Source organism: Aethalodelphis obliquidens, unplaced genomic scaffold (genome assembly GCF_003676395.1).
Source record: "Aethalodelphis obliquidens isolate GAN/ISIS:26980383/991018 unplaced genomic scaffold, ASM367639v1 scaffold30, whole genome shotgun sequence".
Lineage (NCBI taxonomy): Eukaryota > Metazoa > Chordata > Mammalia > Artiodactyla > Delphinidae > Aethalodelphis > Aethalodelphis obliquidens.
In genome coordinates, this window is record NW_020837974.1 from 9,232,451 (window position 1) to 9,245,288 (window position 12,838).

At 52.7% G+C, this 12,838-nt stretch overlaps 1 protein-coding gene across 1 annotated transcript; it reads right to left on the reverse strand.

The window, feature by feature from the left end:
- Positions 1-5,217: 5,217 nt before the first annotated feature.
- Positions 5,218-6,684, reverse strand: CLDN3 (claudin 3). The gene has a single exon (XM_027126147.1). It carries the CDS (start codon positions 6,243-6,245, stop codon positions 5,583-5,585), a length of 663 nt encoding a protein of 220 aa, XP_026981948.1. The 5' UTR covers positions 6,246-6,684; the 3' UTR covers positions 5,218-5,582.
- Between the last annotated feature and the right edge of the window lie 6,154 nt (positions 6,685-12,838).

The window sequence follows — 12,838 nt, forward strand, 5'->3', positions numbered from 1 at the left end:
CCTTCCTAGACTGTTACAGCTCTTCATGACCTCTGAACTCTTCTAGAACCAATCTGCTGCTGTTCCCTGATTGCACATTAGACACAGTCATTTTTATCTCCAAGAGGCACCATGGACATTAACCTTGTCTCTTCTTTATTGAGTATCAGCTTTGTGCTGGGCATTCTGCTAGGCTTGGGGCATACAAAGGTGAACAGGATGCTTAGGTCCTTCCCCGACAGAGCTGATGGTCTAGGGCAGGAGAAAGACAAGAGGTGATTCTGTCCACCTGCCCATGCAGGGGACATGGGTTCGATCCCTGGTCAGGGAAGATCCCACATGCTGCAGAGCAACTAAGCCCGTGTGCCACAACTACCGAGCCGGTATGCTGCAACTACTGAAGTCCGCGTGCCTAGAGCCCGTGCTCCGCAACAAAAGAAGCCACTGCAATGAGAAGCCCGCGCACCGCAACGAAGAGTAGCCCCCGCTCGCCGCAACTAGAAAAAGCTTGCGCACAGCAACGAAGACCCAATGCGGCCAAAAAAAAAAAAAGAGAGAGAGAAAAGAAAAAAAGAGGTGATTCTGACACAGAGGGACAAACGCTATGGTGTTGCCCGGGATGCCCAGGACTCTATAGGAATAGGCTGGGTGTCAGGGAAGCATCCCTCAGATGGGATATAAAGTGACCTCTAAGCTTCCCAGGACGGGTGAGGTGAAGATGGGGAAACTGTGCCAAGAAGAGAGGATGACTTGTGTTGAGGGTCCAGAGAGCACGATTTTTGAGGAAGGGAAGGCTGTCTAGTGGGGTTGAGCCTTGGAGGCCGGGGTGGGGAGGCCAGAGTGAGGCAATGCGCAGAGTGCAGGCAGAAACCGAGAGGCAAGCACGGCTCTGCCCTTGTAGGGGCTCTTTAGGCATGCCGTGGTGTTTGGGGGGGCTCTTAAGAGCCACCTCGGCTTGGGGGACTGGAAGGACTTTAAATAGGGGAGTGACATGGCCAGATTCCGGACTGTGTCACTTGGCTATTCCAAATGGCTTGGAAATGGACTCAGCAGGGTTGAGGGTAGGGAGAGGCAGTCTGGAGATGGGAGACCCTCTTGAGGCTGTTACAGAAAGATGGTGATAGCCTGGTTGGAATCGGTGGTACAAGTGGGGAAAAAGAGAGGTGGACGTATCTAGAAATAATAACAGGCTGGTAATTGACAGGAGGTGGCACAGCCTGGAGCCCAGCCTCATCAGCTTGTGAGCTTCGGTGGTCTCAGCGTGTAATGCCTACCTCGCAGGGTTCTTACGGAGATCAAATAGAGCAGGGACAACTTCACCTCTCTTACAGAGGAGAGTGGGAGGTGGCCAGTGACTTGTCCAAGATCCCTCACCAGGGCCAATGCGCTCTCTCTCTCTTCACCTCCTCTGCAGTGCATACTTGTCTTGGCAAGGATGACCTTGAATGGAGCCCTGGCAGGGGAGGGAGAAGGAAGGTATGGTCTGTCCCTCCAGGCCTGCCGCAGACCTTGAGGGAGCCACAATAAATGCTGTATTTGTTTGGTAAAACACTTGGCTTTTAGTTTTGCTAAGAGGAAGAGCTAGAACAGGTGTGGCCAGATCAGGGCAGCCTGCAGCACAACAGTGGGGGGTGGGGTGGGACAGAGCCCCAGGGCCTGGCAGGGGGCTCCAGGGGCTGTGGATTTTGAAGAAATCCAAGGACTTTCTCATGACCCAGCCATCTCCCTCATGTTCCCAGACTCCTGCCTGGCTGAATACACCCAAATATTAACGATACCAACTCAAGTTAACTGACGTTCTACTGTGTGCCTAGCATTGTGCCATGTGCTACTCCTGCACATAGACAGCAACACAAATGAGTGCTGGCCTGTACTGGGTGCTGCAGACCGAGAGAAGCTCAGGATAGTGCCCGTGATCTTGGGAGATGACCTTCTGCAGGGGACATCTCACAAGAAACAGAACAACAACATAGTGTATGTAGTATGTGCTGTGACGGGGTGAAACTAGACTGCATGGGAATCCAGAGGATGGCTCAGCTAATCCTCAACACAGCTCAGTGCTATTATCATACCCATTTTGTAGATGAGGAAACTGAGACTCAGAGAGTGAACTGCCCTGTTTACCGGGTCAGTTTGGTTCCGACTAATTTTCTTCTGCAGGGGGTGATAAGGATAAAAATGGGGATGGAAAAGACAAGTTACAGGGGCCCTCATGGATCATCTGGTCCAAGCCCTATGTTGAAATGATGGGGAAACTGAGACCCAGAAGGGAAGGAAATTTCTCCGAGTCACACAGGGAAAGGAGCGGATCCCAGCTGACTCCCAGTCCAGTCACACCAAATGGCTTTCTCTTCTCTAGCAGTCTCAGGATTTCCTGGGACCCCTCACGTGGGACCCTCCTCAGTTTGTGGTCTCTAGGCTGCAAACTCTATGCCCTCTGTTTAGACCCTAAACTCCAGCAGGAATAAGAAGAGTTTGAGTTAGGACAGATCCTGAAGCCAGGCAAGGATGTGTGTGTGAGTTGGGGTGGGAGGGTGTAGGATGGGGTAGGATACCTCACCACTACCTGCCAGGGGAGCCCAGGAGAGCCCAGGCTTGGGGAGAGACTAGGGAGCTGGGGGAGGGTCTGAGGCCCGGGAGTCCTTCCCACCCCACCTGAGGATCTGATTGGGTCTGTCTACCTTCTCGGCCACATCCCTCTGGCTCATGGGTGCTGACAGGTGTGCTGGGGATGAACCACAGTGGGCTGGCTGGCTCAGAGCCTCAGGCTGCAGCTCTGCCACAGTGCGGTTGGGAGGCGTTGCATCCAGGCTGCCCTCCTGAAGCCGGTGGTAAATGAATAACCTCGCTCCTGCCTGCAGGGCCCTCTGGGACAAAGAAGCCACCTGGTGCCCCTCAGTTTTGGCTTGGGCCAACCTGACTCCCTGGTTCCACTGACCAAGAGACCGTGGGGGTGGGTGAAGGCAGATGCAATCCCTTGGCCCTTTGCCTACACTCCCAAATCCCATCTCAGTTCCCTCCCCCTCTACTGCTAAGCCTCTTCCCTCTCTGACACTTCCCCCCACGGAGCCCCCTCCCCTTCACTGACCCCCTTCTCTGAGTCCCTTCCCTCTTACTGGGCTCCCTCCCCTCACTTCCCCATGGCTAAGCCTCCTTCCCTTGAGGCCTCCCCATGGAGCCCTCCCACCCACTGCCCCGAGCCCACATCCCCTCCCTCTAGCTCTCCCTAGGATCCATCACTAGCAGCCCCCCCTCACCTTCATATTCCACGTCACTCTGTTTCCTTCCCCGCAGGCTAGAAGACTGGTTCCCAAAGGGGACTGGGCTGGAGAGAGAGTAATGGCAACCCCAAGTCCTTTCCTGGAATCTCACAGAGAATGAAGGATCTAAAGCCAGGGTACTCTTACTGTTCATGGTAACCTACTTCCTCTTCCCCAGGTCATAAAGGGTAAAAACATATCTGTTGTTCCTTAACTAGAGGAGAATTTTTTGGGAGCTATGTGAAGCATTCTACTGAAAAAATCTGTCTGCTCCCGGGGCCTTTTGCTTTCGCTTTGCTGCAGGCCAACAAGTTCAAGATACAATAATTTCGAAATAATTGCAAGCCTCCACAATCCCAAATACCTGTCCTGTGACCTTTGCTCCCCTGCAAGTGGCTCTCCTGGCCTGGATTCCCCAAACCTCTAGGACGCATGGTCTACATGTTCTGTTTCTGCTTCTCATCTCCCACTCACTTTTCTGTCCACTGCGTCTGCCCCATGCCTCTAGTTAAGGCTGCCAGTGACCACCTCGCCGCTTTTAATCTTCAGGCTTCTTCTTGCCTGACGACTTCCGCAGCCTCGGATGCCATTGCCAACGCCCGCCTTCTTGAAACTCTTTTTTTTTCTCTTTGGTTTCTAGACTGATCTCATCCACTTCCCTGGTTTCGGTTGCCATATGTATGCTAACAACAGCCAGGTTTACTGTTCCTGAGTTCCAGATCTCTATGTATGTCCAGTCACTTCCTGGACGTCTCTGCCTGGAGGTCCCACAGGCTTGCCAAACTCCGTTCACTCACAAGTGAAACCATCATCTTCCCCCAGCAACCTGGTCCTAGTTTGGTAAATGGTACCACCACCAGCCAGTCAGCGACCTAAGGCAGAAAATTGGGGTTATCCTAGCTCTTTCCACTCCCTCACCCCGCCTATCCAAATGGTTCTCCAGCCCAGCTCATCTTGCTTCTTTTACAGCGCCCCCTCCCCGTCAGGCCTGGTCCCCCACCCCACCGTCCCTGCTTTATTTCTGGGCTGCATCATCTCACACGGGTACAGCTGCACAGCCTCTAAGATGGTCTCCTGCCTTCATGTTTCTCCTTGAGTCCCAGTTCTGCAGGGGCAGCTGGAGAGGTTATTTTAGAGTGTAAATTTGACCAGGTACGTCCCTCCCATGATTCCCATAACATTAGATGAGGGTCCAAAATCTGTAATTCTGCTCACGAGATTCTCCATGACTTGGCCTCTTCTGGGCCCAGGGCCCCATTGCTACTTCCCCCCTCACCTTGCTATCTACCCAGCCATCGGAATCCCACTTTCCTGGCTCTGCACACCAGCCCCCTTTCCCACTGCCTGAACCTCTTATACCTTCTCCAAGACACAAGTGCTTCCAAACCTTGTTTACCTTAGCATTAGAATGTCACCAGAGAGTTCTGAGTCCCCCCGCCTCTTTCCCTCCCTCAAGGGTTTCAGGAAGAAAATGAGGCCCCTCTCTCATCTCTTCTCCTGGTGAGAAGATTCCACTCAGCTTCCTTTGGTGGTGTGTTTTACCAAAACAATAGATCTTTTTGTTCTCCTTTCCCAAATATGAAATCATAGCATTGAATGTGCTCTTTCACACACCACAGGCGAGATTCAGGTGTGCGGGAGCACTGTGGAGGGCGGGTGCTCCAGGCACAAGCTCTGGGGAAGGGGGTCCCTGAAATCCTCCTCCCACCTCCCCCATGCCCGGAAGCACTCATGCCCGCCCCTCCAGATTGGGGCTTCATCGTCTGAATCCCCAGTGAACAGGCCAAAAGACCAACTAGCTAGTGAGCACCCAGCTCGGTTTACAACCCCACTTTCTCGGCTACCGAAACTCGGTCCCTCTCTAAGCTTCATCCCGGGCAGTGGGAGAGCAGAATCCAGCCAAGGCCAGCCCTTGTGGGGAGAGCTCTGCAGGGAGGTGGAGGCCTGTCCGCGCTCGGGACAAGGAGGCACAGGCAACTGCAAAACGAAAGGCTTTTATTGAAAAATATCAAGTGGCCCTTTTCAAGACTGCGGGTCCCTGCTCAACGAAGGCTGTCAGGCCGCAGCCCGACGGGGCGAACAAGTAGCGCTTGTTTTGTAGCTCCGCGCTCCAGAGGGGCAAGGTTTCATGGTCCGTGCTGTCTGGCCCCTGGACTCCGCAATCCCGCTCCCCGGCCCGAGGAGGGGTGGCGGCTGGGGAAGGGGGTGCCGGGAGGTCCCCTCCCAGTCCAGCGAGAGAGTTGCCTGGCATCTGGGTGGGCTGGTCTCCGATGCAAGGCCGCACGCAGGACTGGTGGGCGCGCCATCTCGTGGGAGTGGTAGAGGCTTCCCGCGGCTGCTCCCTCAGACGTAGTCCTTGCGGTCGTAGGCTGTGCCGGTGCCGGTGCCTGGGCCGTTGGAGCGCGGCGCCGAGTAGAGGATCTTGGCGGGCGTGTATTTCTTCTCGCGCGGCGGGCACGAGCAGCAGAGTAGCGCTCCCCCCAGCAGCTGCAGCGCCGCGGCCGCCCAGCCCACGTACAGGGCGGAGCCCATCTCGCGCTTCTGTGCATCTGGCACCAACGGGTTGTAGAATTCCCGGATGATGGTGTTGGCCGACCAGGACACCGGCACGAGGGTGAGCAAGGCGGCCATCAGGAAGAGCACGCCCGCCACGATGGTGATCTTGGCCTTGGCCGTTTCGTCCTGCACACAGTTTGTGCACTGGGCACCCACGAGCGCCACAAGGAGCCCGAAGGCGGCCAGCAGGATGGCGATGACGATGAGGGCGCGGGCCGCCTGTAGGTCCTGCGGCAGCGCCAGCAGCGAGTCGTACACCTTGCATTGCATCTGGCCCGTGCTCTGCACCACGCAGTTCATCCACAGGCCCTCCCAGGTGATCTGCGCCGTGATGATGCTGCTGCCGATGAAGGCCGTCACGCGCCACATGGGCAGCACGCAGCACACGATGGTGCTCAGCCAGCCCATGACGGCCAGCGAGGTGCCCGCGATCTCCAGGCCCATGGACATGGCTGCCGCTCCAAGGCCGTCACTGGCGGGCGGCTCCGGGTGCGGGACGACGAGGGGCCGGGGCCGCTGGGGCCTGGGTGGGAGCGGCGGTGCGCCGACGGACTGACGCCCGAATTGATGGACCGACGGAAAGACACACGGATGGCGCGCGCCCTAAAGGGTCCGCTCTGCCCGTTCGCGCAGCGGCTGCGCCTGCACCTGCCTGTGGCTTTGTAGGCGGGCGGCAGCGACTGGGCTGGCCCTGGGCTGGGGCAGGTTAGTCTTCGATCCGGGCCCAGCGCTCCGGCGGGGGAGGGAGGGGCGGAGCCGCCCTCTCCCGGGCCTGGGGACAGTGACGTGGCCCCTCTTCCCACCTTCACTAAGCGCCCTGGGAGGAAGGACTTGGCCAGGAGTGGCTCACGGCGCGGGGAGGGGGGGTGCCAAGAGAGGGCGGGGCCGAGACCTGCGCCCCCGCCCCTCGCTCCTGGTTCCCCACTGCTCGGAAACGAATTCTACGGGGTGTGGGGTGAAAAGCACAAAGTGCTGGACACTCCCCCTCCCACCTCCCGCATTTGCAGCGCCGTTGGCACGGAAGGCGTGGGGAAGCGGGCGCTGCCAGCTGCCAGGGATCCGCGGGGACAGGGAGGGCCCACTGTGGGCGTGGCCGCGGCTGTTTTCCCAGAGTGGGCCGCTGCCCCGGGAGCTGCGCACCTGCTCCTCGGTCCGTCTGGCCTCTGAGGCAGCGCTCCCAGCGCAGGATCCCGGTCTGATCCAGGCCCATGGCGTTGCCAGCCCTGGACGTCTGGACTCGGCGGAAGCCAGGGACCACCCGCAAAGGCGCCCAGAAGACACCCCTGAGCCAGTGCTGAACTCAGATTCTCTAGCCCCTCTCCAGCTCTCAGCTCTTAACACTCGCAATGACCCCGGATCCCTTTAGCTGAGCTGCTCTCGCCTCCCAGAGCCGCCCCCATTGAGTCCCTTCCCTTCACAGAGCCCTGGTCCTCTCTCCCGCTGAGCCGGGGGCGGGTGGGGGTGGGGGAGTCAGAACCGGGATCCACCTTAATGAAACTGTGGTGAAAGAGGTTTGATCCAGGCAAAAGTGGGAAGTCAGAGACATTACCTGCAATCCTTGCTCCCACACCTGGGCTATCCCTCGCCCTGCTTAGAGCCCTGCAAAGTTGGCCTTGGAGGGTCTGTCCCCCACCTTCCTCGCTTCCCCTCATCTCAGGGCCCTCATTCTTGCCGTGTCCTCTGCCTGGGATATTGCAGAGACCACATGGCTCACTCCTTTCACCTTTCATGTTTTTGTTCCCAGCCAGGCCTTCCCTAACCACACTATTTAAAATCACAGCTGGGACTTCCCTGGTGGCAAAGTGGTTAAGAATCTGCCTGCCAATGCAGGGGACACGGGTTCCATCCCTGATCCGGGAGGATCCTACATGCCACGGAGCAACTAAGCCCGTGCGCCACAGCTACTGAGCCTGCACTCTAGAGCCTGTGAGCCACAACTACTGAGCCCACGTGCCACAACTACTGAAGCCTGCGTGCCTAGAGCCCGTGCTCTGCAACAAGAGAAGCCACCGCAATGAAGAAGCCCGCGCGCAGCAATGAAGACCCAATGCAGCCAAAAGTAAATAAATAAAATAAATTTATTTTAAAAAATTAAAAAATAAAATCACAGCTGGGAATTCCCCAACGGTCCAGGGGTTAGGACTCCCTGCTTTCACCGCAGTGGCCCAGGTTCAATCCCTGGTGGGGGAACTAAGATCCCGCAAGCCACGTGGGGCGGCCAAATAAATACATAAAATCGCAGCTATTCACCCCACTATGTCCTGTCCCCTTTTTATACTTTACATTCTTTTTTAGCATTTAACACTGTCCATCATACTCTATATTTTTCTTACTTATTTTTTATTCTCTCTCTCTCTGCTCTAGTATGTCAACTCCACTGGGACATCCAGAAGCTCCCCAAACGGGCAAGGGTTTCTGCTGGTTTTATTAACTGCCGTATCTCCAGTGCCCAGAACGGTGCTGGGTCCTCAAGAGAAAGTTGATTTAGAAAGTTCATGCAAAAACATCACTTTCTTGCATTCCTGCAACCTTGTCTGCCTGGGGGCCCTCCTCCTGGCATAAATGACTGATAATGGGACACTACTCTGTCACATGCTTTTGGAATCTAGTCGGAACCTAGGGCACTTCCAGGCGAGATGAGAAACCCCATCAAACCAGGCCTAGGGGTTTTTCTGGTTTGCCCCACATCTCTCAAATACAGGCATGCAGCCTATGTCTTCCTCCGTAAGGGTCAAAGCCCTGGGGTGAGGTAAACAGGGCCAGAGGCCCATGGAAACCAGGGTCCTACTTCTCGCAGGGGCAAAGGTCTTGGGCTGGGCCTGTTGGGGCTGGGTTGGGCAGGGCTGGGAGTGCCCAGCCAGAGGGCCCTGCTGGTGCTGGGCGGGGGCTGCCCCGGATCAAGTTCTTGAAGCCCAGGTCCATCCAGTGGACTGCTGGCTGCTGCAGTTTCCTGGTTAGTGGCGTGGCTTTGGGTCGGAGGAGAGGCAGAACACTTGGGCAGTGTGGCTGCGTATAGGGTGGGTGCCTGAAATCACATGCTTTTGTCCTGAGAGTGGGCTTCCTGCTGGTTTTGCCCTGAGCTCTATCTCTTGCTACCTGTGAGGCTGAGGAAAGTCACGTCCCCTCTCTCTCTTTTTTTTTTTTTTGCAGTATGCGGGCCTCTCACTGTTGTGGCCTCTCCCGTTGCGGAGCACAGGCTCCGGACGCGCAGGCTCAGCGGCCATGGCTCACGGGCCCAGCCGCTCCACAGCATGTGGGATCTTCCCGGACCGGGGCACGAACCCGTGTCCCCTGCATCGGCAGGCAGAATCTCAACCACTGCGCCACCAGGGAAGCCCACGTCCCCTCTCTTAACCTACATTTCCTCCTCTGCCAAATGAGGAGACTGATGCCTACATGACCTACCTCACAGGGCATTGATGAGAACGGAGGAAACGTATTTGTACTGCAAACCAGAAAACAGCCAGGACCAGACAAACCAGTGGGCAGAGAAACAGTGTGGACAAGGTGGAGGGTTTAATTGGACAGACCTGAGGTGGAGTCCAGCTCCACTCTTATCAGTCCTGTGGCCTTGAGCAAGTCCTTTCCCACCTGGACTTGGTTTCTTCATCTGTGAAGAGGGGTTTGTTCTGAGCTGCTTGGGTTCGGGGTTGGGGGGGTGGTGGGCAGGAAGAGGCACCTTGTTCCTGAGCCTGAATGAGGTGGATGTGCTGGGCAGGGCTGTGAGGAGATGAGGCCAGCAAGACAGAAAGCTTCTTGCCCAGGGGCCAAACTTCAGGGACGCTGGGCAAATAGCTTCAATCAGCGTTTTGCTCAATATCGTCCATGGTCCTTACAACTCAATAATAAAAAGACAAATAACCCAATTAAAAAAATGGTCAAAGGATCTGAGTAGACATTTGGAATAGACAAGGAAGACGTACAAATGGCCAAGGTGCACATGAAAAGTTGTCTGACACCATTAGTCATTAGGGAAATGCAAATCAAAACTACAAAGAGGGATTTCCCTGGCGGTCCAGTGGTTAAGACTTTTCCTTCCAATGCAGGGGGTGTGGGTTCGATCCCTGGTTGGGGAGTTGAGAGCCCACATGCCTCATGGCCAAAAAACCAAAACATAAAACAGAAGCAATACTGTAACAAATTCAATAAAGGCTTTAAAAACGGTCCACATCAAAAAAATCTTAAAAAAAAAACATACAGAGATAAAACTTCATACCTGTGAGGATGGCTAGAATCAAAAAGATGATAACAAGTGTTGCAGAGGATGTGGAAAAGTTGGAACCCTCCGACAATGCTGGTGGCATTGTAAAATGCTGCAGCTGCTTTTGAAAACAGTCTGACAGTTCCTCACAAGGTAGAATTACCATAGGACCCAGCAATTCCATTATTAGGTATTTACCCAAGAGACATGAAAATGTACGTTCACACGAAAAACTTGTGCACGAATGTTCATAGCAGCATTATTCCTAATAGCCTGAAAGTAGAAATGTCCTAAATGTCAGTTGATGAATGAATAAACAAAAAGGAGTGTATCTATACGTGCAATATCATTCAGCCATAGAAAGGAATAAAGTTCTGATATGTGTTACAACGTGGATAAACCTTGAAGACATTATGATAAGTGAGAGATACCAGTTGCAAAGGATGGCGTATTATATGATTTCACTTATAAAAATGATCCAGGACTTCCCTGGTGGTGCAGTCGTTAAGAACCCACTTGCCAATGCAGGGGACACGGGTTCGAGCCCTGGTCTGGGAAGATCCCACATGCCGCAGAGCAACTAAGCCCGAGCACCACAACTACTGAGCCTGTACTCTAGAGCCCACGTGCCACAACTACTGAAGCCCGAGCGCCTAGATCCCATGCTCTGCAACAAGAGAAGCCACTGTAATGAGAGACCTCTGCGCGGCAATGAAGAGTAGCCCCTGCTCGCCCGCACTCAGCAACAAAGACCCAAAGCAGCCAAAAAAAAAAAAAAAAAAAAGATCCAGAGTAGGAAAATCTATAAAAATAGAAAGTAGATCGGTGGTGGTGCTGCGGTGGTGGTGTTGGGAGAAAATGGGGACTAACTGCTAATGGGAACAGGGTTTCTTTTTGGGGTGATGAAAATGTTCTAATGACACAATTGATTGTGTTGATGGTTGCATAGCTCTGTGACGATACTAAAAAACCATTGAATAGTACAGTTTAAATTGTGAGTTGTATGGTATGTAAATTGTATCAATAAAGCTGTTAAAAACCACAATGGTGCTGGGTGGGGGGGGCTGCAGTGTGTGTTCGTGTGGTATGTGTGTCCCCAGAGAGTGGGAATGAGGGTGGGATGAAGCTGTTTTCTAATGGAGAGTACTGTGGGAGTTGGTGAGAGGAGGGTGAGGCTTGGGGGCTCCAAGCACAATGCTTGTCTCCTCCTCCTCCATTCCTGAGCCTCCTGTCTAGAAACAGCAGCATGAGCCAAGATGGGACCGATGCTCCAACATCCCTCCAGTTAGTGCTGAGTGACCATAGGAAGGGGAGTTCTGATGCTGTCTTGGTCCAGGAGAGCTTCCCGTAGGAGGAGGTTGGGCAGGAGCTGGTAGAGAAGGATTTGGCTGGTGGAGGTGACTAGGTGCGTTTGGGGTGAATTGTGTGTGTGTAACTCCAAGAAGCAAGGGTCTAGAAAAAGAGGAACTGAAAGAAGAGTGCCCCCAGCTAGGAGATTAGCCTGTTCCCCATCTCCCACCCAGTGTTCAGCTCCCCAGAAGTAGCCATCACGTCCCCAAGGCCTGCCTTTCCCCTACTGCAGTGGCAGCATCCTCCCCTTTCTCCCATCCCAGCACACTCAGCCTGGCCCCCACCTCTCCCCAGTGGGCAGTCTGTACTGAATTACACCATCGGCTTTCTTGGTTCTCCAGTTTGCAAATGGCAGATTGTGGGACTTCTTGGCCTCTATGACTGCATGAGCCAATTCCTATGATAAATCTTCTATTATGCGTATCTGTGTATAGTCTATTAGCTCTGTTTTTCTTGAGAACCTTGACTAATGTGGTAGAATTCTCCAGTGAAAAACTGGGCCCGTAGATTACTTTCTGGGAGTTTTAAAATTACAAATACTTAATACTTACGGGTCTATTTAAATTATCTATTTCATACTGAGTGAATTGTTGTAGCTGTGTTTTTTGAGAAATTGGACCATTTCATCTAAGTGGTTGAATTTATGTGTGTTCATAATATTTCTTATTATTCTTTTGATATCTGTAGGGTCTGTATGATAGCTCCTGTTTCATTTCTGTTGGCAAATTGTATTTCTCCCTCTCTCTCTCTGTCAGCTAGAGGTCTGTCTTTGTCAGCTAGAGGTTTGTCATTTTTACCAGTTTTTTTTTCCTCAAAGAACCAGCCCTTTGCTTCATTGATCTTCTCAATTATCAATTTCCTTGATTTTTGCTCTTCTTTATTATTTTCTTATTTCTACTTATTTTGGGTTTATTTTCTCCTCTTTTTCTAAATTCTTGATGTGGGAGCGTAGATTATTGATTTGAAACTTTTCCTCTTTTCTAATATATGCATTTAGTGTTATAAATTTCTCTCAGCACTGCTTTATCTATGTTCTACAATTTTGATATGTTGTACTTTCATATTCACTTATTTCAATGCATTTAAAAAAAAATTTCCCTTGACCTATGGCTGCCTTTTGAGTTATGGAACAAGAAGTGTGCTGTTTAGTTTCCAAGTGTTTGGAGATTTTCCTGTTGTCATTCTGTTATTGATTTCTAGTTTGATTCCATTGTGGTCAGAGAGCATACTATATGATTTCAATTAATTTAAATTCAATTAATTTCAATTAATTTAAATTCAATTAATTTAAATTCCCTGGCCATCCAGTGGTTAAGACTCAACGCTTTCACTGCCAGAACCTGGGTTCAATCCCTGGTGGGGGAATTAAGATCCTGCAATCCAAGCAGCACGGCCAAAAAAAAAAAAAATCCGTGGAGATTTCATTTTGGCCCAGGATATGGTCTATCTAGGTTTTTAATTTTTAATTAAAAAAAAATTTTTTTAAGATTTT